The sequence below is a fragment of the Salmo salar genome, chromosome ssa15 (genome assembly GCF_905237065.1).
Source record: "Salmo salar chromosome ssa15, Ssal_v3.1, whole genome shotgun sequence".
Lineage (NCBI taxonomy): Eukaryota > Metazoa > Chordata > Actinopteri > Salmoniformes > Salmonidae > Salmo > Salmo salar.
Genome location: NC_059456.1, coordinates 53,866,709 through 53,890,491, shown reverse-complemented (window position 1 = coordinate 53,890,491; position 23,783 = coordinate 53,866,709). Strand labels below are relative to the sequence as shown.

Genomic DNA, 23,783 nt, shown 5'->3' with positions numbered 1-23,783 from the left:
GGCCACACACACTACTGAGCCTCATTTTGACTTGTTTTAAGGACATTACATCAAAGTTGGATCAGCCTGTAGTGTGGTTTTCCACTTTAATTTTGAGTGTGACTCCAAATCCAGACCTCCATGGGTTGATAAATTGGATTTCCATTGATTATTTTTGTGCGATTTTGTTGTCAGCACATTCAACTATGTAAAGAAAAAAAGTATTTAATAAGATTATTTCATTCATTCAGATCTAGGTTGTGTTATTTTAGTGTTCCCTTTATTTTTTTGAGCAGTGTAGTTTAGAGAACATTAAGAAACAACGTTCTTCTGTGGGAATTTCAGTACTTCAGCATAATGTTCCTACAGGCTTCCATCTTGTTCTACAGTTGAAGTCCGAAGTTTACATACATTTAAACTCAGTTTTTCACAATTCCTGACATTTAATCCTAGTAAAAATTCCCTGTTTTAGGTCAGTTAGGATCACCACTTTATTTTAAGAATGTGAAATGTCAGGATAACAGTAGAGAGAATGATTGATTTCAGCTTTTATTTCTTTCATCACACTCCCAGTGCGTCAGAAGTTTACATGCACTCAATTAGTATTTGGTAGCATTGCCTTCAAATTGTTTAACTTGGGTCAAACGTTTAGGGTAGCCTTCCACAAGCTTCCCACAATAAGTTGGGTGAATTTTGGCCCAATCCTCCTGACAGAGCTGATGTAACTGAGTCAGGTTTGTAGGCCTACTTGCTCGCACACACTTTTTCAGCTCTGCCCACACATTTTCTATAGGATTGATGTCAGGGCTTTGTGATGGCCACTCCAATACCTTGACTGTTGTCCTTAAGCCATTTTGCCACAACTTTTATTTTTTCAATCTTCACAAGGTCCTTTGCTGTTGTTCTGGGATTGATTTGCACTTTTCGCACCAAAGTACGTTCATCTCTAGGAGACAGAACGCATCTCCTTCCTGAGCGGTATGACGGCTGCGTGGTCCCATGGTGTTTATGCTTGCATACCATTTGTACAGATGAACGTGGTACCTTCAGGCGTTTGGAAATTGCTCCCAAGGATGAACCAGACTTGTGGAGGTCTACAATTTATTTTCTGAGGTCTTGGCTGATTCTTTTGATTTCCCCATGATGTCAAGCAAAGAGGCACTGAGTTTGAAGGTAGGCCTTGAAATACATCCACAGGTAGACCTCCAATTGACTCAAATGATGTCAATTAGCCTATCAGAAGCTTCTAAAGCCATGACACCATTTTCTGGAATTTTCCAAGCTGTTTAAAAGGCACAGTCAACTTAGTATGTAAACTTCTGACCCACTGGAATTGTGATACAGTGAATTATAAGTGAAATAATCTGTCTGTAAACAATTGTTGGAAAAATTACTTCTGTCATGCACAAAGTAGATGTCCTAACCGACTTGCCGAAATTATAGTTTGCCAACAAGAAATTTGTGGAGTGGTTGAAAAACGAGTTTTAATGACTCCAACCTAAGTGTATGTAAACTTCCGACTTCAACTGTAGGTCTCAATGTCGTCATCCTCCGTTAGCTTGAGTAAAAACGGATTTGGATGCGAGTCGGTCTGCGTTTCTCCTCGCAGCTTCTTGACTTCCTCAAGCAGGCGGACATTCTGTACATGCTGTTCTTCCAGCGTTCATTCCTGAATGTCTTGTTGGGCCCATACGAACTGAGCTATCAACTTGTCGATGCTGATACTGCGTAAACGTCAACCCTGGTCTGACCACGTTGTCAGATTGCCCGCATTCTCCATCATGACTCACTCCCCTCTCCACATCGACGGGACAGCAGTGGAGAAGCTGGAAAGCTTGAAGTTCCTCGGCGTACACATCACGGACAAGCTGAAATGGTCCACCCACACAGACAGTGTGGTAAAGAAGGCACAACAGCGCCTGTTGGCTTGTCACCTAAAACCCTCAAACTTTTACAGATGCACAATTGAGAGCATTTGTCGGGCTGTATCATTGCCTGGTAAGGCAACTGCACCGCCCACAACAGCAGGGCTCTCCAGAGGGTGGTGCGGTCTGCACAAAGCATCACCTGGGGCAAACTACCTGCCCTCCAGGACACCTACAGCATCTGATGTCACAGGAAGGCCAAAAAGATAATCAAAGACAACAACCACCCAAGCCATTGCCTGTTCACCCCACTACCATCCAGAAGGCAAGTTCAGTACAGGTGCATCAAAGCTGGGACAGAGACACTGAAAAATTGTTTCTCTCTCAAGGCCATCAGACTGTTAAACAGCCATCACTAACACATACACCTACATACAGACTTCAAATCATTGGCCACAAACAAATGGATCACTAGTCACTTTATTAATGAAGTTTACATATCTTGCATTACTCATCCCATAAGTATATACTTTATTTTATACCATCTATTGTATCTTGCCTATGCCGCTCGGTCATTGCTCATCCATATATTTATAATGTACATATTCTCATTCCATCCCTTTACTTAGATTTGTGTGTATTAGGTAGTTGTTGTGGAATTGTTAGTGTCTTGAAGTGGCCCTATGTCTCGCTCTCTCTCTACACAGTTTTATGACGGTCATAAATACTCTGCTTCTGGGTCTGTAGTATTGGGATTGGAATGTGTGACTTTGGGACACAGAGAGAGACTTGGCCAAACTTTAACATCAAAAGGTTGAATGATGAAACAGTATCTCTGTAAATCTGGACAGTTCGAATGGTCAGTGGGAAATCAAGGAATGACCATGTCAAATTTGTTTCATTTGGTGACCACATTATCATTTGATTGTAGACACTTCTCAATTATGGGGTTTGCATCCAAATGTTGTGTAAAATAAATGATTAATTATAAGAATACTTTTGGGAAGACAATGTGATTTTAGTCTTCTAAATGAGAATAGTTTTTCATAGTAATTTATGATCAGTCAGCCTCTTCTCTACTCCAGTATAAAACCAACTTCTGCCGAAATGTACATTTAGACCAAAACATGCCGGGTTGCTGCCGGTGTGTGAAGTGGTTCTAGCTGTGACCTGAATAATCAACAAGAGAGACCAATAGATTGCTACAGAAGGAGCAAATCCTAGACGCCACTTTACCAGTCTGCAGCTGGAAATGTGTGTAAGTCTAGGACGAGGATACCGACAACTGCGGAAGCATCTATTCTAACAGATCAACTAAGAACAATGGTACTCTGAAAGATCCATCTCAAGAACATTTCCCTATGCAATGACCATTAGTACGCCTGACGTATCCATATATAACAGAGCTCAAAGGACATGGCGACTAGACTTAAACAACCAGAGACTCTGACTGATCGAGTGTTTTCAATGGAGAGACAGCAACGACAAACAAGCGTAAATATGTACATTGCATTTCTAAAATCCAAAGGAGTGGTTGTTAGGTTGCTAAATATCCATATTTACGATGAACGTATTCAACTGTATGTATGTACTGTAGTGGGCCCATTCTGTTCTTCCGCTCTTTCTTATGTGTCCCCACCCATTTCCTTTGTCAACCAAGCCGTGATATCGGTTTAGTCCACTAGGGACTTTTCAGTGTATCATGTGAGTAACCAATGTGTTACCTATCCTGTGTGTGTTTATGTAATTCTGTGTGATTATTATTTAGTGAGTTAGTAAATAAATAATTAAGCCAATTTGTATATCACTGATTCATCATTTATGCAAGGGTTCACGACATTCAGAATATGACTGAGGTAATACATTAATAAGTGACTGTAATCGATAAGATATTGAAAATATCTGAAGAGAGTTAAATTCGGGAAATTGTAACTCTTTAAACAACATTTTCCTGTGTTGCCCCGACATCAAGTTAATTACAATTCCATGATTAGTTTAAATCATGGAATAATTACACAGAGAATTGATTTGATAATATAACAGTCTTCACATTAATGAATAGTCAACTTTATGACATTAGATGACTTGTTGATATTGCTGCACTGTCAGAAATAGAAGCACAAGCATTTCGCTACACTCACAATAACATCTGCTAACCATGTGTATGTGACTAATAACATTTCATTTGACTACGTCTGTCACCAGAACTCGACGAGTCTCCCCCTGGTGTTTCTTTCTACATTACATTTTTTCCCTCAATCTACACACAAGACCCCATAATGACAAAGCGAAAACAGGTTTTGATTTTTTTGCTAATTTATTAAAAATAAAAAACAGAAATACTTTATTTACGTAAGTATTCAGACCCTTTGCTATGACACTCAAAATTGAGCTCAGGTGAATCCTGTTTCCATTGACCATCCTTGGGATGTTTCTACAACTTGATTGGAGTCCACCTGTGGTCAATTCAATTGATTTGAAATGATTTGGAAAGGCACACACCTGTCTATATGAGGTCCCCCAGTTGACAGTGGATGTCAGAGCAAAAACCAAGCCATGAGGTCGAAGGAATTGTCCGTAGAGCTCCAAGACAGGATTGTGTCGAGGCACAGATCTGAGGAAGGGTACCAAAACATTTCTGCAGCATTGAAAGTTCCCAAGAACACAGTGGCCTCGCTCATTCCTAAATTGAAGAAGTTTAGAAACACCAAAACTCTTCCTAGAGCTGGCCGCCGGGCCAAACTGAGCAATCGGTATAGAACGGTCTTGGTCAGGGAAGAATCCAATGTTCACTCTGACAGAGCTCCAGACTTCCTCTGTGGAGATGGGAGAACCTATCAAGAAGGAAAATCATCTCTGCAGCACTTGACCAATCAGGCCTTTATGGTAGAGTGGCGAGATGGAAGCCACTCCTCACTAAAATGCATATGGCAGCCCACTTGGAGTTTGCCAAAAGGCACCTAAAGGACTCTCAGACCATGAGAAACAAGATTCTCTGGTCTGATGAAACCAAGATTAAACTCTTTGGCCTGAATGCCACGCATCACATCTGGAGGAAACCTGGCACCGTCCTACGGTGAAGCATGGTGGTGGCAGCATCATGCTGTGGGGATGTTTGTCAGCGGCAAAGACTGGGAGACTAGTCAGGATCGAGGGAAAGAAACTAGGCAAAGTACAGAGAGATCCTGATGAAAACCTTCTCCAGAACGCTCAGGACCTCAGACTGGGGCAAAGGTTTACCTTCCAACAAGACAATGGCCCTAAGCACACAGCCAAGACAATGCAGGAGTGGTTTCGGGACAAGTCTCTGAATGTTCTTGAGTGGCTCAGCCAGAGCACGGACTTGAACCCGATCGAACATCTCTGGAGAGACCTGAAAATAGCTGTACAGCGATGCTCCCCATCCAACCTGACAGAGCTTGAGAGGATCGGCAGAGAAGAATGGGAGAAACTCCCCAAATACAGGTGTGCCAAGCTTGTAGCGTCATACCCAAGAAGACACAAGGCTGTAATGATGTAAATGTGCAAAGTTTTAAATTTTTTCTTTATATAAATTAGCAAAAATGTCTAAAAAAAATGTTTTTGCTTTGTCATTATGGGGTATTGTGTGTAGATTGAGGGGATTTTTTGGGGTCAATTTTGGAATAAGGCTTTAACGTGTCACCAGCAAATCACACCATCACACCTCCTCCTCCATGCTTCACGGTGGGAACCACACATGCGGAGAACATCCGTTCACCTACTCTGCGTCTCAAAGACAAGGTGGTTGTACCAAAAATCTCAAATTTGGACTCATCAGACCAAAGGACAGATTTCCACCGGTCTAATGTCCATTGCTCATGTTTCTTGGCCCAAGGAAGTCTCTTCTTATTATTGTTGTCCTTTAGTATTGGTTTCTTTGCAGCAATCTGACCATTCACGCAGTCAAGATTCATGCAGTCTCCTCTGAAGAGTTGAAGTTGAGATGTGTCTGTTACTTGAACTCTGAAGCATTTATTTGGATTGCAATTTCTGAGGCTGGTAACTCTTATAAACTTCTCCTCTGCAGCAGAGGTAACTCTGGGTCTTCCTTTCCTGTGGCAGTCCTCATGAGAGCCAGTTTCATCATAGCCCTTGATGGTTTTTGCGACTGCACTTGAAGAAACTAACAAAGTTTCGAAATTGTCTGGATTGACTGACCTTCATGTCTTAAAGTAATGGACTGTCGTTTCTCTTTGCTTATTTGAGCTGTTCTTGCAGCAATATGGACTTGGTCAATTACCAAATAGGGCTATCTTCTGTATGCCACCCCTACCTTGTCACAACACAACTGATTGGCTCAAACGCATTAAGAAGGAAAGAAATTCTACAAATTAACTTTTCACAAGACACACCTGTTAATTGAAATGCATTCAGGTGACTACATCATGGAGCTGGTTGAGAGAATTCCAAGAGTGTGCAAAGCTGTAATCAAGTCAAAGGGTGGCTACTATGAAGAATCTAAAATATATTTTGATTTGTTTAACACTTTTTTGGTTACCACATGATTCCATGTGTTATTTCATAGTTTTGATGTGTTCACTATTATTCTACAATGTAGAAAATAGTCAAAATAAAGAAAAACCCTTGAATGAGTAGGTGTGTCCAAACTTTTGACTGGTACTATATATATATATATATATATACACATACACACACACACACACACACACACACTACATGACCAAAGGTATGTGGACACCTTCTCATGAAACATCTCAGTCCAAAAACATGGGCAGTAATATGGAGTTGGTCCCCTTTGCTCCTATAACAGCCTCCACTCTTCTGGGAAGGCTTTCCACTAAATGTTGGAACATTGTTGCGGGGACTTGCTTCCATTCAGCCACAAGAGCATTAATGAGGTTGGGCACTGATGTTAGGCAAATAGGCCTGGCTTGCAGTTGGTGTTCCAATTCATCCCAACGGTTTTCAATGGGGTGGAGGTCCGGGCTCTGTGCAGGCCAGTCACGTTCTTTCACACTGATATCGACAAACCATTTCTGTTTGGACCTCGCTTTGCGCACGGGGGCATTGTCATGCTGAAACAGGAAAGGGCCTTTCCCAAACTGTTGCCACAAAGTTGGAAGCACAGAATCGTTCAGAATGTCATTGTATGCTGTAGCGTTAAGATTTCCCTTCAATGGAACTAAGGGGCCTAGCCGAGCCATGAAAAACAGCACCAGACCATTATTCCTCTCCCACCAAACTTTACAGTTGGCACTATGCATTGGGGCAGGTAGCGTTCTCCTGGCATCTGCTAAACCCAGATTCATCCATCGGACTGCCAGATGGTGAAGCGTGATTCATCACTCCAGAGAACGCGTTTCACTGCTCCAGAGTCCAATATCGGCGAGCTTTACACCACTCCAGCTGATGCTTTGGATTGCGCATGGTGATCTTAGACTTGTGTGCGGCTGCTCCACTATGGAAACCCATTTCATGAAGCTCCCGCAGAACAGTTATTGTGCTGACATTGCTTCCTGAGGCAGTTTGGAACTCGGTAGTGAGTTCTGCAACCGAGGACAAATAATTTTTTCAGCACTCAGTGGTCCCATTCTGTGAGCTTGTGTGGCCTACCACTTTGCGGCTGAGCCATTGTTTGTTCCTAGACATTTCCACTTCACAATAACATCACTTAGAGATTTCTGGGGCAGCTCTAGCAGGGAAGAAATTTGATGAACTGACTTGTTGGAAAGGTGGCATTCTATGACGGTGCCACGTTGAAAGTCACTGAGCTCTTCAGTAAGGCCATTATACTGCCAATGTTAATCTATGGAGTTTTCATGGCTGTGTGCTCAATTTTATACACCTGTCAGCAAGGGGTGTAGCTGAAATGGCTGAATCCACTATTTTCAAGGCGTGTCCACATACTTTTGTATATATAGTGTTAATGTGATGGGATGTATAGGCAATATGGACAGTATATGGATAGAATATGTATACTGAACAAAATTATAAAACGCAACATGACCATTTTTAAGATTTAACTGAATTACAGTTCATATAAGGAAATCAGTCAATTGAAATAAATTCATTAGGCCCTAACCTATGGATTTCACAGATATACATCTGTTGGTAGGGGTGTGGATCAGAAAACCAGTCAGTATCTGGTGTGACCACCATTTGCCTCATGCAGCGCGACATCTCCTTCGCATAGAGTTGATCACACTGTTGATTATGGCCTGTGTAACGTTGTCCCTCTCCTCTTCAATGGCTGTGTGAAGTTGCTGGATATTGTCGAGAACTGGAACACGCTGTCGTACACGTCAATCCAGAGCATCCCAAACGTGCTCAACGGGTGACATGTCTAGTGAGTATGCAGGCCATGGGAGAACTGGGACATTCTCAACTTCCAGGAATTGTGTACAGATCCTTGCGACATTGGGCCGTGCATTATCATGCTGAAACATGAGGAGATAGCGGCAGATGAATGGGCCTCAGGATCTCATCACGGTATCTCTGTGCATTCAAATTGCCATTGATAATACACAATTGTGTTCCTTTTCCGTAGCTTATGCCTGCCCATACCATAACGCCACCATGGGGCACTCAGTTCACAACGTTGACATCAGCAAACCACTCTTCCAAACGACACCATACACGTGGTCTGCGGTTGTGAGGCCTATTGGACGTACTGAAAAATTATTTAAAAACGTTGGTAGAGAAATAAACATTAAATTCTCTGGCAACAGCTCTGGCGCTCGTTTCCTTTGAAATGTGGTCTGTTTGAATAGATGATCAGGTTTGTATGAGTTAAAAAAACATGGCATGCTAGCTCCATCCTGGTGGCGCTGTGGACTAATTCCATGGACAGAACACATACAATTATAGCCGCAAATCTCATTGATGCTGGGTCACAAAAAATAAAAACAATCGGTAATACAACCTTCCAGGTAAACCATTAAGGAACCAGAGTAAAACATTTTCAGAACCTCCCTGCAAACTAAAAATAAATGTTCTCAGAAAGTCAAAAAATGTAAGTTCCGTTTTACTGGTTAGGAAATGTGTGGCTTCGTTTCCACAAACAATGTCAAACTAAAAACAAGTTCCCACAACTTCCAAGGAACCAAATGTGCTAGTTGGGATATATCGACCTCAAACTGAAAGACACTGAACTATTGGTCTGGACAGAGAGCTAAACAAATACCTCCCTGGCATTTTCTGACACTGAATTGTGTCTATCATCAATACAACGTGAGAGGAAGCTGATTGATTAGTTTGCACGCTGTTCTGTACTTGATTTTCTCAACAATAACCTGATTAGATGGATCCACTGACTCAACCTCATGCATTGGAAAAGTCAAAATATACTTTTTTTTTTTACCAGTTTCTCAGGTGTTTACAGACCTATGACCATTTTATTGGGAATATGAAGTCTTACATTTGAACATTTTAATCTAAGGCATTTCTTGAGTGATATACCCACAATAAAGCAACATGTTTAATTATTTTCCCTAACTGACACAAATAGAAATATAATTTGCATGCAATGACACTATAAATTACTCTAGTTAACCTATCATTCGGGCATAAAAAAAAATCTATGAAAAGCAAAACGGCAGTCACTCACCTTGTCGGCAAGGTTTTCCTTCCGATTCTTCCGCAGCATGTTCTTTATCCGACTTTTTATTGTTGACCCGTGCCCGTCTACTGTCATCTTGATGGTAAAATATCCCGATAAATGTCTTACGTTAAAAGTTATGCGATGTTTGAACCGTGAAATCCTTCTTTAGGATACAAACGCGCTTGCATCCCCAACTAATATTTTTTTGCAGCTGAGTAAACTTTAGGGGCATAGGCTTGTGTACAACTTTAATCTCTTGAGTAGGTTAGAGCAGCGTTAAACTCCGGTGACGGGTGTACTGTAGTCGGCTTAGCTCATGTTTAGCGACTAAACTAGTCATCTCCTCTAGTGCAGTGGTTCACAAACTGTGGGGCGCGAACCCTAGGGCGCAAGGGGTCAGCGAAAAAAAAACGTTTCGATTGACATTGTTTTTAAGGAACTCAGTCTGGCTTTAATCTTACTCTTGAAAGTTGTAATAGTAGAATGCACAAGGTGCAATTTCGAAATTGGTTGGTGTATCATCAGTTCCTCTTGTCATGGTATTAATTGCATAGAGCTATTTATAACTTGTCAGAAATGTCCAGATCAACTAGCCCATGTCAGCTAAAGTTTCTTTATTTCGTTTTTTTTTTAGCCCATAGTCATTTTTTGGTCACTCAAATATCACATGAATACACGTTAGAAAATTAGCTTTAAAACAGCAAAATGTTCTTTGCAACCCATGACATGTGTAGAATTGCAGGAAATAAGCTTTAAACCTGATAAATTCTCTACACCAACAAGAGGGGTGTGAACAGTTTGTGTCACGAACAGTGCTTGTGCCCAAAGAACTAGATGGGGAACACCCCCCCTGGGGGTTCCCCAATGCTGGAAGGGGGGCCGAGTGAAAAAGGTTGGAACCCCTGCTCTAGTGCAGTAGGACGTCCATATAGACGTAGATCTAAGATCAGTTTTGTTCCCCTGCCTACCAATGGGCTGTGGGGATGGCAGCAGAATATGCAGATCCTAGATCAGTCTGTGTGTGTGTGTGTGTGTGTCAGTCATTCATCCCTACTTCTCGTGGCACATTCTTTTGTTAAATTAGCACAGAGAGAAAAAAAAAGTTTGTTATTTATCAAATACATGATATTGGAATTAGTAGCTCAGATAGTTAGCCTACATCTGCACTCTACTAGCCCTATAAATGCAATCATTACCCCGTATCCGCCAGTGTAATAGAGACGTGAAGGTGTTAAACCCAGATAAAATATACATTTAAGCTGGGTCATAAGTAGACCATTAGAACGCTGCAATAATTCATGTCTATAATTACTAGTCAAATTCTGATATTTACAAATTGTTTAATTCTTGTTCTATTTTATTATTCCACATTCAATACTATTCTACCACCCCATGGCATTTCGTGCAGGTTACAACTGCCACACCAAAGAAATGTATACGGTTTAATTCATTTTCAAGGCCACAGTATCTTGCCAGCACATCTCAGTGACTGACATAGCAGTCAATTCTTTACAAAAAAATGCATTGAGGAGCATTATTCAACACTCAAGTCAGACAAACATTTAGAAAGAGTATTTGTATATACACACACACACACACACACACACACACACACACACTAGGCTTTAATCGTGATTGTTTTTGACACACAAAATTGAAACAAATGTCAAATGTCATAACAAAAATGTTGACATGTTATGCATAAGTTCGTCAAAAATCAGACATGAGAATCATTGAACGAGGAGTACTATTGTAAAACAGACAGGGAAGCAATTCATAAGGCACATTAAAATATTTAACATGGTTGTGACTGTGTAGAAATAATAAAATAAATAGTAGAGATTCTATTTGCTAAAGACTTAAAAGTACTAATTATGAGAACTCCTAAAAGCCTGGTAATGAAATTAAGAGTGTATTTAAAAGGACTGGACACAACAAATCGCAGCTATAATACATAGTCTTTACAGTGGCATAGAAATAACATTTACAGTGTTTTTTTGACATGAACAAACACATGAATGTTGTATCTGAAATCAATGATTTTCAGCTGCAAAGATTAGGGCCTATTGGTAACTTCAAAAATGGACCAGAAAGTAATTGACCTGTTTTGTGGTCATACATGTTCATTATTTTTGTACAGACCTTCCCTTGAACTTATCTTCAACAATTACAGGGGTTTGATTATTAAATAGCACAAGTAATCAACTTTCTACAACATAATAACTATTGACTTCACCAAAAAAGTAGGACATCCCACATTCACCCCAACATGGGGCTAATGTCCCATGTACAACTACTCAAACAGCAGCCAAACCTTCAATACATGTAATACAGTTCATTCATTTAACGTTTCGCTCAATGACTAGAGATGTTCTGAAAACTGACTGTCCTGTAGGTGTAAATCATTGTCTGCTTTGTTGTGTTTTCACAAGTAGGCAGGCAGATGAGTACTAAAGCTGAGACAGGGTTAACTCACACAAACATAACTGTCCAGGGTCCTTTGGATTTGTGAACAGGCACATGTGGCGGTCTCAATGGGATTTCTGGACCTGAGTGCAGCCTTTAAAGACAGTAAGTAAATGACATCTGTTGACGTGACGTGTTGAGTATGATTCCCTTGTTCCTCTGGTTGGAACTAGGCTGAAATGCATCATCATTGGAGTGAAGGGAGAGGAAACGAGGTAGACAACTACTGTACATTTCTACATTTTAGTCATTTAGCAGACACCCTTATCCAAAGCGACTTACAGTAGTGAGTGCATACATTTTCGTACTGGTCCCCCGCGGGAATCAAACCCACAACCCTGGCTTTGCAAGCGCCATGCTCTACCAACTGAGCCACACTGTATTGAGATGCACCAATGGAGGTAGTGTGGAAATGCAGCCTTAGTCTCAGCTCCACTAGGCCTTGTCAGACCTCATCGTCCTCTTCCCACCAACAGAGCAGGTCACAGGCCGTGTTCCAGGCCGACCCACAGCCTGTGGTGTTTTACCCGGGCTTCCTTTAGTCATTGCTGCAGAGCTATTAACTGTAGCTCGGGTTGTCCAGCTGCCCTGCCATCAGTCTTCACCACAGGGCTTAACCCAGCCCGAGTTCCAGGGGCCAGGCTAGGGCTATCTCCAGCTTTCAGTACTTTAGGAGGCCTACCCCGAGTGGCAGGGCTACTGGCAGCTCTCTTCACAGGGCTACCCGCAGCTGGAGTCACTTTGGCAGAGCTACCTCCAGGCCCAGTAATCACCACAGGACTAGTAGTAACCCCAACCCATCCTACTTTAGGAGTCCTACCCTGCCTCGTAGGTTCCTGTGGGGTTAGTTGGTTTTCACCATCCCCAGTGTTAGTAACAAGAATACCCCCAGGTCGAGACACTGGGGTACGGGTACTACCCGTGGCTTGTGTAACGTTGGCTGGGCTACCCTCAGTCGTTGCCACAGGGGTAGTAGTGATATGTTCAGTTGGTGGGGATTTAATGTCCAAGCGTGGCGGTCGTCGTGTTCTCTTCACAGTTGGAGCCTCCAAGCCATCTGCCAAGCCTCCCCCTCCGTTCTGTGTCAGCAAGCAATCATTTTCCTTTGATGTCACCAAGCCGTCCTTTGCTGTCGGAGTGATCAAGCTATAATTTTCCTTTTGTGGGACCAAGCTATTAGTTTCTTTCTGAGACGTTGTGCTATCCTGTTCTTTTTGTAGTTCTGAGCTATCCTTTCTTTTCTGTGTGACTGAGCTACCCTTGCCCTTCAGTGTCACAGAGCTCTTCTTTCCATTGTGTTGGACCAGGTTATCCTTGCCCTTCAGTGTCACAGAGCTCTTCTTTCCATTGTGTTGGACCAGGTTATCCTTGCCCATCAGTGTCACAGAGCTCTTCTTTCCATTGTGTTGGACCAGGTTATCCTTGCCCTTCAGTGTCACAGAGCTCTTCTTTCCATTGTGTTGGACCAGGTTATCCTTGCGCGTCGGTGTGACCATACTATCCTTTCCATTCCGCCCCACTACTATGCCCTCGTGTTCAGAGAGAGCCTTCACCAGTACGGCTGCCTCTCCCTTGGTCAGAGACAAGCCCCAGCGTCCTGGATCACGCTCACCCACCGCCTGCGGTTTCTCCAATGGCCTCCAGATGGCACTGTTTAGGGGCGCGCTGTCCACGAGGGGATACTTCATATCAATAAAAACTTGATTAGTAGGTTTTCTGTTAAGGGACTTCTTCTCTGTAGGAGTTGATATGTTGTCCTTCTCTATGGAAGTCTCTTCTTCCATGGATCCATTACAGACAGGGGCCTGTGGTTCCTCCTTACCTACCTCTGGCCTCACCTCTGCTGGGCTGTCTGAGAACTGCTCAGCCTCCCCAGACACTCTACCCTGGTCCTTCTTCTTAGGGTCAGTGGCAGACGCAGAGCACTGTGGGCTAGGGGTCTGCGAGAGGGGCTGAGAGGGGTGGATAATCCGGGGTGTACACTCCTTTTCCTCAGCGCTCTCCTTCTCCACAGCCTCCTTGGCAGCTGAGGTGGCGTTGGTGGTGGTGGAGAGGGAGGTGACTGTTGGTTTCTTCATAACCTTCATTGTGTAGACCGCTCCTCCTGCTGTGGATAAAGGAAATACACCATAGTTAGAATGACAGACTTACAACATATTCTAGACAGAGTGACAGTCTAACGATCATAACCCTTGCCACATTTTACACATATAGTGTGCCAATGGACTTTAAAACACAGTTATCACGCTCTTCCAATTCAGCATTGTTTATATTTCATTTTTTAGATCTAGAACTTACATTACCTTCTAGACAAGAGTGAGAGACCAAATGTGGGTATCCTGTTCCTGTATGCGCTCACCTGGTATGGAAGCAGGAAGTATGATCTTGCCGCTTTTGGTGCGTAGAACAGCAGCCACTGGTTTCACAGAGCCCCTAGCTGCCCCTGCCTGATCCAGAGAGCTAGCCCGAGACAACTGGGACACTGGGATACACACAGATAGAAATACATGAATAAATAAGAGCTATATTTAAATGGTTTATGAAAGTTGTCTGGCTAACTCTATGATCCTGCTTAGTGCCCATACTCTCTTCAGACATTGGAAGAGGAAGTGAGAAACAGGTGATTAGCGACCCTTTGACTTGGCTCCGCAAGTTAAATGTTTCATTGGTCGCATCAGTGCGAGCAGCACATTCTACATGGTTACCTAACTTAGGAGGCTAAAACCATGATTTAGTCAAACAGTAAAGTACGTTATAACCTCATGATTCCTGTAATGAAAGTGTGTCTGCCCACCCCAGCACCTGTTTCACTGGGGGCCTTCTACGGTGTCGAGTGAGCCACTCTCTCTCCTTTCATGGGAAAAATAATGCTCCAGGAGAAAGTGTTCTGATTGTATAACATTTTAAAATCATATTGCGGGTAAAACACAGCTTTCCTGTTATCACAGTCGAAGAAAGGAGGTTATCAGCTTTCTGTAGGTATAATTTGTATTTTTCAGCTCTCAATTTTCAGCTCAATAGCAATTATTTTATAACCGAGATATCCGATACGGCTTTGCGATACGGAGCATGTTAAATGTGCATTGGTCATTGGCTTCATGGAAACTGTATGCAATCACTAATGTAAGTGGCTCTGGATAAGAGTGTCTGCTAAGTGACTAAAATATAAATGTAAAATTGGGCGGTAGGCTAGAACTGCAACTTTTTGGGGACATAAACAATTTACTGTTAGATTAATACATGGCTACTAGCAGTGGGTATTATATTAAGAGATAGCCATTTAGCTAATGTGTTTTGAGATTTCCACTTACTCAGGTGATGAATTAGCCTATGATATTAGTGCACATTAAGATGCTGGAAAATTCATCTCTATTAAATAAACAAACATACATTCTGGAGCCAGATTTTTACAGTTAAATATAACAATAGCCTAATTGTCAACCCAAAATGCATGACAATCACTGGTTTAGGTTGGACATTAAAATATTTTGAATCGCAACATGAAAAGATGATGAAACAAGGGATTTCTTCAATACCATCTCAGTAGTCGATTACACTTTTTCATAAAGCACTATGAATGACTAAGATTACTTTCTTTTCCTATCGCTTGTCGGCACATATTTTTTTGGGTGCAACCAAATCATTGGCTGGTGCCAACAACTAAAAATGTTGTTGCACCAGCGCCACCAGGGGAAAATGTTATTCTGGAGCCCTGGGCCTACTACAGTGGTGTATTCATGGATGCCAAAAGGAAGCCATGATTCCCCCAAAATTTGAACAAAGAAGTAACTTTCATGAAAAAAAATATGTTTTAGGTTTAGTTAAAGTGAAACATGTCAATTCTGCTCTTAATTTTGACGAATGCAAAAAAGTGATATATTTTGGTAATTTAGTAGTAAATCTAGCTCTTTTTGCCGCTAGTCATTGAACTCTACCATTGAAATCGTGATGTAGAGGCACCTCTACGTCATCTCAAGGGAAGGGTTCAGTATGAAATACACTCCCTTCTAGATGTGCTGGGTGGTACCACCTCAAGGCTTACCATAAAAGCAGGTGACAGCGGGCCTAATTTGGCAATGGTCTTGGTAAGTGGAGTGTGCCAAAATACTTAGCATGATGCTTCCTTGACTAGACTACTGACGTTACAAAAAATTCAAAAGGTAGTAAGGCACATTTCCGCTCAACGTTTTCATTTACCCTTTCATCCACATCTGTGCTTTTACGAAGACCAAACAACATGTAGGCTATGAGGATTATACATTTATATTCGTAGCTACATCCATCGTAACAAGAAATAGATGACAGTGGTGAACTGCTATGACTGATTAGTGTTAAAATATGTAAAAAGTTACAGTACCAGTCAAAAGTTCGGACACACCTACTCATTCAAAGGTTATCCTTTATTTTTACTATTTTCTACATTGTAGAATAACAGTGAAGTCATCAAAACTATGAAATAACACATGGAATCATGTAGTAACTAAAAAAAAAAGTGTTAAAAAATGTAAATGATTTTATATTCATCTGATGCAGCACTCCATCACTCTCCTTCTTGGTTAAATAGCCCTTACACAGCCTGGAGGTGTGTTGAGTCATTGTCCTGTTGAAAAACAAATGATAGTCCCAAGAAGCGCAAACCAGATGGGATGGCATATTGCTGCAGAATGCTGTGGTAGCCATGCTGGTTAAGTGTGCCATGAATTCTAAATAAATCCCAGACAGTGTCACCAGCAAAGCACCCCCAAACCATCACACCTCTTCCTCCGTGCTTCACGGTGGGAACCACACATGCGAAGATCATCCGTTCACCTACTCTGCGTCTCACAAAGACACAGCGGTTGGAACCAAAAATCTCAAATTTGGACTCATCAGACCAAAGGACAGATTTCCACCGGCCTAATGTCCATTGTTCATGTTTCTTGGCCCAAGCAAGTCTCTTCTTCTTATTGGTGTCCTTTAATAGTGGTTTCTTTGCAGCAATTCGACCATGAACGCATGGTTCATGCAGTCTCCTCTGAACAGTTGATGTTGAGATGTGTCTGTTACTTGAATTCTGTGAAGCATTTATTTGGGCTGCAATTTCTGAGGCTGGTAAGTCTAATGAACTTATCATCTGTAGCAGATGTAACTCTGGGTCTTCCTTTCCTGTGGCGGTCCTCATGAGAGCCAGTTTCATCATAGCGCTTGATGCTTTTTGCGACTGCACTTGAAGAAACTTTGAAAGTTCTTGAAATTGTCCAGATTGACCTACCTTCATGTCTTAAAGTAATGATGGACTGTCATTTCTCTTTGCTTATTTCAGCTGTTCTTGCCATGATATGGACTTGGTCAATTACCAAATAGGGCTATCTTCTATATACCACCCCTACCTTGTCACAACACAACTGATTGGCTCAAACGCATTAAGAAGGAAAGAAATTCTACAAATTAACTTTTAAGGCACACCTGTTAATTGAAATGCATTCCAGGTGTCTACCTCATGAAGCTGGTTGAGAGAATGCCAAGAGTGTGCAAAGCTGTCATCAAGACAAAGGGTGGCTTCTTTGAAGAATCTTAAATATAAAATATATTTTGATTTGTTTAACACTTTTTTGATTACTACATAATTCCATATGTGTTATTTCATAATTTTGACATCTTCACTATTATTTTACAATGTAAAAATAAAGAAAAACCCTGTAATGAGTAAGTGTGTCCAAACTTTTGACCAGTAACGTAGCTTTATCTGAATGTTGGCTAATACATTGATCCAGCTTAGTGCCATTCCTCCTGTTGTCAGACATATAGGAAACAGGTTATTATTACCTGTCAGGGTGTTGGGACTAGGGGTGGAGGCGGGTGATGAGAGCTGGCAGGTAGAGGGCACATCTGCTCTTCTCTGGGCAGCCAGAGCTCTCTTCTTCTCCCAGATCTCCTTCAGCTTGGCCTTGACCAGCTCCTCTGGCTTCCCTACGATGGAAGGAGATATGGGTTTATAACAACATGTCTTGGTTCTTAGGATGGAATGCCGCTAGTATCTTAGTTCTCTCCTCTTTTCGGGCTTTTCTTAACCATTGTGAGAGTTCACACACACCACTGTTTTTGCTTTAAAAACCATCTTTGAAAATAAGGAGTCTGAAACAACATAATATTCAAGTAGATCCCGTGAGTGAGTGAGTAATTTCAGTCAGACGTACCAGAAATGTATGTCATCTCCTTGACATAGACAGACTGGATCTCAGTCAGCATCCTTTTCTTCTCCTCCAGAGACTCAGAGTCCACTGACAGGGTACGAATCTCCTTCAGAGCCTGATGGAAGACAGAGTTTAAATATCTTGTGTATTCGATAATTATCAAACTGCAAACCAATGGGAAGATCAGAGGTCACAATTCAACCATGAAAAAGTACAGTTGAAGTCAGAAGTTTACATACACTCAGGTTGGAGTCATTAAAACTTGTTTTTCAACCACTCCACATATTTCTAGTTAACAAACTATAGTTTTGGCAAGTTGATTAGGACATCTACTTTGTGCATGACACAAGTAATTTTTCCAACAATTGTTTACAGACAGATTATTTCACTGTATCATAATTCCAGTGGGTCAAAAGTTTACATACACTAAGTTGACTGTGCCTTTAAACAGCTTGGACAATTCCAGAAAATGATGTCATGGCTTTAGAAGCTTCCGTTAGGCTAATTGACATCATTTGAGTCAATTGGAGTTCTACCTGTAGATGTATTTCAAGGCCTACCTTCAAACTCAGTGCCTCTTTGCTTGACATCATGGGAAAATCAAAAGAAATCAGCCAAGTGTAGACCTCCACAAGTCTGGTTCATCGTTGGGAGCAATTTACAAACACCTGAAGTTACCACATTCATCTGTACAAACAATAGTAGGCAAGTATAAACCGCATGGAACGACACAGCCGTCATACCGCTCAGAAAGGAGACACGTTCTGTCTCCTAGAGATGAACGTACTTTGGTGCTAAAAGTGCAAATCAATCCAAGAACAACAGCAAAGGACCATGTGAAGATACTGGAGGAAACCGATACAAAAGTATCTATATCCACAGTAAAACGAGTCCTATATCGACATAACCTGAAAGGCCGCTCAGCAAGGAAGAAGTCACTGCTCCAAAACCGCCATAAAAAAGCCAGACTACGGTTTGCAACTGCACATGGGGACAAAGATTGTACTTTTTGGAGAAATGTTCTCTGGTCTGATGAAACAAAAATATAACTGTTTGGCCATAATGACCATCATTATGTTAGAGGAAAAAGCCGAAGAACACCATCCCAACCGTGAAGCACGGGGTTGGCAGCATAATGTTGTGGGGGTGCTTTGCTGCAGGAGGGACTGGTGCACTTCACAAAATAGATGGCATCATGAGGATGGAAAATGATGTGGACATATTGAAGCAACATCTCAAGACATCAGTCAGGAAGCTAAATCTTGGTGGCAAATGGGTCTTCCAAATGGACATTGACCCCAAGCATACTTCCAAAGTTGGCTTAAGGACAACAAAGTCAAGGTACTGGAGTGGCCATCACAAAGCCCTGACCTCAATCCTATAGAAAATTTGTGGACAGAACTGAAAAAGCGTGTGCGAGCAAGGAGGCCTACAAACCTGACTCAGTTACACCAGCTCTGTCAGGAGGAATGAGCCAAAATAAACCCAACTTATTGTGGGAAGCTTGTGGAAGGCTAACCAAAACGTTTGATGCAAGTTAAACAATTTAAAGGCAATACTACCAAATACTAATTGAGTGTACCGTAATTTCCGGACTATTAAGCACACCTGAATATAAGCCGCACCCACTGAATTAAAAAAAAATATATTATTTTGAACATAAATAAGCCGCACATGTCTATAAGCCGCAGGTGCCAACCGGTACATTGAAACAAATGAACTTTACACAGGCTTTAACGAAACACGGCTTGTAACAAAAATAAATAGGCTTTAACGAAACACGGCTTGTAACAAAAAATAAAAAAATTAGCAGTAAACAGTAGCCTACCAAGAAAGTCATTGCTCCAGACCAAGCTCCCGTGCAGAAGCTCTATTTCCTTTTCCAACAGCCAGATCAATCGCCTACAACTTGAAAGCTGCATCATATGCATTTCTCCGTGTCTTTGCCATGAGGGTGACAAAATTACTACCGTAATCAGAATGATGGGAAGTTTGAGCGCGCTCGATTTAATCTAAACAGTAAACAAAAAAGTTGTTTGACCTTAACCCGTTCGGCAATTTCATTGGTCTAATGAAAGCTTCATGCCGCCAAAAAACTGAGCACGTCACAGAATGTGTTTATTTTTTTTTGAAAGCGGGAAAAATCCATATATTAGCCGCGTCATTGTTTAAGCCGCAAGGTTCAAAGCGTGGGAAAAAAGTAGCGGCTTATAGTCCGAAAATTACGGTATGTAAACTTCTGACCCACTGGGAATGTGATGAAAGAAATAAAAGCTGAAAGAAATAATTCTCTCCACTATTATTCTGACATTTCACATTCTTAAAATAAAGTGGTGATCCTAACTGACCTAAGACAGGGAATTTTTACAATGAATAAATGTCAGGAATTGTGAAAAACTGAGTTTAAATGTATTTGGCTAAGGTGTATGTAAACTTCCGACTGTATGTGTCTACAACAGTACAGAATAGGATAAAATGAACCAAAACAAACGGCCAGTTACACAGCCACATAACAGACTGTCCCTTACTTGTGAAAGGAGGTGAAGCTTCGAGACCTTGGGGTCCAGTTTTTCCATGAACAGCACCTGTTTGAGTCTGGTGAAGAGTTTCTGATGCTCGCCGCGACGCAACCTCTCCGACAGGGTACGGTTCATACGACCCCTTCCCTCGCCAGACCCAGACCCCTGCTCCTCTCTCTTTTCCCTCTGACGCTGCATGGCACAGGGGCCAAAGGTTAAGGGCCATTGAGCATTCTATTGGGTATTCCGAGACCTCTAAAGCAATTTTGTTTGCCATACATGACAGCTATGAATGAGTAGACAAGACATCTCCGAAAAAGAGGGCCTAAGATTACTACAAAACAAGATGGCTCTGCAGTTATAATGGACAGATGGGAGAAGCCTTACCATTTCCTTTGGTGCCGTTTCACCATCCTGACTGTTTTGTCTGTGGAGAATTTTTATTTTATTTCAAACAAACATGTAATAAACTTAACTTGAACCACACCTTCCTTGAGACAGTCTCACGCAAATCATACTGCTAAATGTAAATAGCCAAACACACACGCGCCCACGCACGCACACAAACACACTCCAGTCTTACTGTGTGTGTTTGACAGCGGTCCTCATCTGAGTGACGGTGACGCCCAGTCTCCTCTCCTCCACTGTCTCAATGTCACCCGCTTCCTCCTCTTCTTCCTGGGGTGAGAGAGAACACAACACACTCTGGCTTTACACAACACTACACCAGAACTCGTTCAAGTGCAACTGCAGCAAACAAGTTTTCAAAATAAACATAGAATAAAAAAAAATGACTTCAATCAAAGCATAAAAAAATGATGCTCTCTTACCTCGGCATATTCATCACTGTCGGAATCCGAGTCATCCGACGAGTCGCCCGGATCCGTATCAGAGTCCTCAACATTAAAATCAGGATGCCCGTTCTCATGCATTCTCAGAGTCATAAACTGACTGAACTTTGTGTCTTTCTGACATGATTCTGGGCTCCACGGTCGCGAGCCCTCCCCCACATCACCCCTCTCCCCCACATCACAGGTCAGCTCATTGGGCTCTGTGGGACTAGAGTAGTTGACTTTGGCTGATCTAAGGTCAGATTTAAGGCCCTTTGACTGAGTCAGACTCTGTTTCTTCTGGGATAGAGCTAATCTGGAGTCAGGTGTATTGGTATTTAACTCTGGGGTGTAAGAGAGTTTTTCAGATTGCACAGTCTCTGTTTTAACTTCCATCAAGGCTAGAGGTGATGGAGAAGAGGTTCCTTTCTGGTTCTTCTGGGTCTTTCCACCTGCAGGTCCAGAGGAAGATTTGGTCTCCAGATGAGAACCTCCTTGCTGCGAAGTTCTGGCTGCTACCGCTTCACCCACGGCTGTGGTTCTGATTAGTTTGGATAGCCGGGGAGAACCACCAGTACCTCCAGGTTTAGGGAGCTGGATAAGGGTGAAGCCCCCAGGCAGGGCCACTCCGTCTGGGCCTTCCATGGTGCCCTGGCTTGGGGCCCTTGTGCCCTGGTCCCCTGCAATAGGTGAACAGATCCTGAAGGAGTAGGACTGGCCCAGGAAGCTGGGGGTCTTCAGGGAGGAGGAGATGGTCAGAGAGACGGGGGAAGAAGATGATGAGGTCTGGGATGGGGTGAAGGCACCCGATTGGTTTGTGATTCATTTTATGAGGGGGGAGTGGGGAGAGGGGCTGCTATGGGGGTGGATGGAGGTGAGATGAGGGGGAGGGGGGAGTGTTTTGGGGGTAGACGGCTTGATAGCAGAACCTGTGGGGACAACACAAGATATCAGAGGGCGTTGAGGCTGTGTGCGCGTGTGTGTGTGTGTGTGTGTGTGTGTGTGTGTGTGTGTATACACATGCATGAATACATGAACTCACCAGGGGTCTTTTTTTTATTCTTGGCCTTTATGTGACATATCTGATTCAGAGGTACCGGTTTTATCAGCTGTCCGTTGGTCTGATGATATGTTTTACAGCCCTGGGAGGAAGCGACTGTCTGTAGTAGCATCTTCTTCCCTGCAGGGGGCACCACACCAGGACGAGAGCCTGGGGAGGTGTCTGGGGCAGGAGGAGGGGCCATGGGGATCAGCAGCAGGTGAGAGCCGGCTGGGTCTTTAGGGTCTGTGGTGGTGGTGGTTTGACTAGTGGAGGTTTTTCCTTTAGATTTGGTGATACCTAGGGACCATGGTGGTTTGTAGGGAGGAAGCTTGTTCTTCCCTGAAGAAAGATAACTTTTATGAGAGAATACATAAAGAACTTTAGCCGTCCTTGAACAATCAGGCTTCGGTTACTCAACTGTCTAATTACATCATATTTAACACAATAAAACATTTACAAGTGTTGAAGTAAGGTTAAAACGTCTACCTCAAGCCTCTATTCCCTCTTACCTGCTGCTGTCTGGAATACTTTCTGGGCCATAGATGTAACCCTACTACCGCCTAAAGGAGTAACAGCAGTGCCTGCTGTCTTTAAGCCCCCAGCGCCCACAGGTGTTTTCTTCAACCTGGGTGAGCAGGAGAGAGGCATTTGAGGGGCCTTCCGAGGGGCCTTTGCTACAGAGCGCAACCTTCCGGTGACGAACGCAGCCAGTCGATTGGTTGGGTGCAGAGCTCCCATCTGCCCCAGCAGCAGCCGGGCCTGGGAGTATGATTTACCGTTCACCTGGGGAGGAATAAAGAAAGATAAACAAACATAAAGAAATGTGGAGGATTGAGCTTTTCACAAAACATAGCCAAAATGTTTAAATTACAATTTGGAGGTCCTCAATGACAATAAAACCACTACAAACTACACTTTATGCTAGGTCATTATTATTTATTTTTTATGTCTAGCTACAAGACTAAAATCAAGGTAAAGTGAACATAATAAGCCCACCTGGATGAGTCCTACAGCAGGGCAGGCTCGTTGTTTCTTCCTGGCTCTCAGTCTGCCTGCTGGCAACACTCCAGTTAGAAAGCGAGTCACGGCGACTTGCATCTCCGGCTTCTCAGGCTCTGGCTTAGGGATGCCCTCTTCCTCCTTCTCATCTTCATCATTGTCATCTGTGACTCCACTATCGGATTCGTCAATATAATCAGTATTGTTGTCTTTAGCCTTACTGATGCACACCTTGAAGTAAGGAAGTGGATGATGATAAATCAAACACTTATGAGCATTGAATCGTCACTGATTGAGATTCTATGTAGTGATGGAGTTATGCATTTTT

General features: G+C 42.5%; 3 protein-coding genes across 9 annotated transcripts in view; all 3 read right to left on the bottom strand.

The window, feature by feature from the left end:
• The window catches only part of LOC106571562 (mitogen-activated protein kinase-binding protein 1), a 48,083-nt gene extending 38,160 nt beyond the window's left edge, over nucleotides 1-9,923 (bottom strand). For 2 of the 3 annotated variants that reach the window (XM_014144748.2, XM_045695868.1), the window contains exon 1: nucleotides 9,433-9,919. In XM_014144748.2, coding sequence (XP_014000223.2) covers nucleotides 9,433-9,519 — 87 coding nt within the window. In that variant the 5' untranslated portion in view covers nucleotides 9,520-9,919. Of the gene's footprint in view, nucleotides 1-9,432 lie in introns of all 3 variants that reach the window. The other variant, XM_045695869.1, reaches the window with a different exon arrangement.
• Nucleotides 9,924-10,855: 932 nt separating this feature from the next.
• On the bottom strand, nucleotides 10,856-22,234 carry LOC106571565 (uncharacterized). Its single transcript, XM_014144757.2, has 8 exons — nucleotides 21,415-22,234; nucleotides 21,168-21,262; nucleotides 20,972-21,011; nucleotides 20,594-20,776; nucleotides 18,069-18,180; nucleotides 17,698-17,841; nucleotides 14,252-14,374; nucleotides 10,856-13,999 (listed from the first exon to the last, which is right to left on the bottom strand). Exons 1-8 carry the CDS (start codon nucleotides 22,057-22,059, stop codon nucleotides 12,435-12,437), a joined length of 2,907 nt encoding a protein of 968 aa, XP_014000232.2. The 5' UTR covers nucleotides 22,060-22,234; the 3' UTR covers nucleotides 10,856-12,434.
• The window catches only part of LOC106571563 (MAX gene-associated protein-like), a 42,927-nt gene continuing 41,371 nt past the window's right edge, over nucleotides 22,228-23,783 (bottom strand). For 4 of the 5 annotated variants that reach the window (XM_014144753.2, XM_045695866.1, XM_014144752.2 and 1 more), the window contains 4 exons: nucleotides 23,453-23,686; nucleotides 22,966-23,239; nucleotides 22,457-22,795; nucleotides 22,228-22,343 (listed from right to left, as the gene is read on the bottom strand). In XM_014144753.2, the coding sequence (XP_014000228.2) occupies nucleotides 22,237-22,343; nucleotides 22,457-22,795; nucleotides 22,966-23,239; nucleotides 23,453-23,686 (954 nt within the window). In that variant the 3' untranslated portion in view covers nucleotides 22,228-22,236. Of the gene's footprint in view, nucleotides 22,344-22,456; nucleotides 22,796-22,965; nucleotides 23,240-23,452; nucleotides 23,687-23,783 lie in introns of those variants that run through there. The other variant, XM_045695867.1, reaches the window with a different exon arrangement.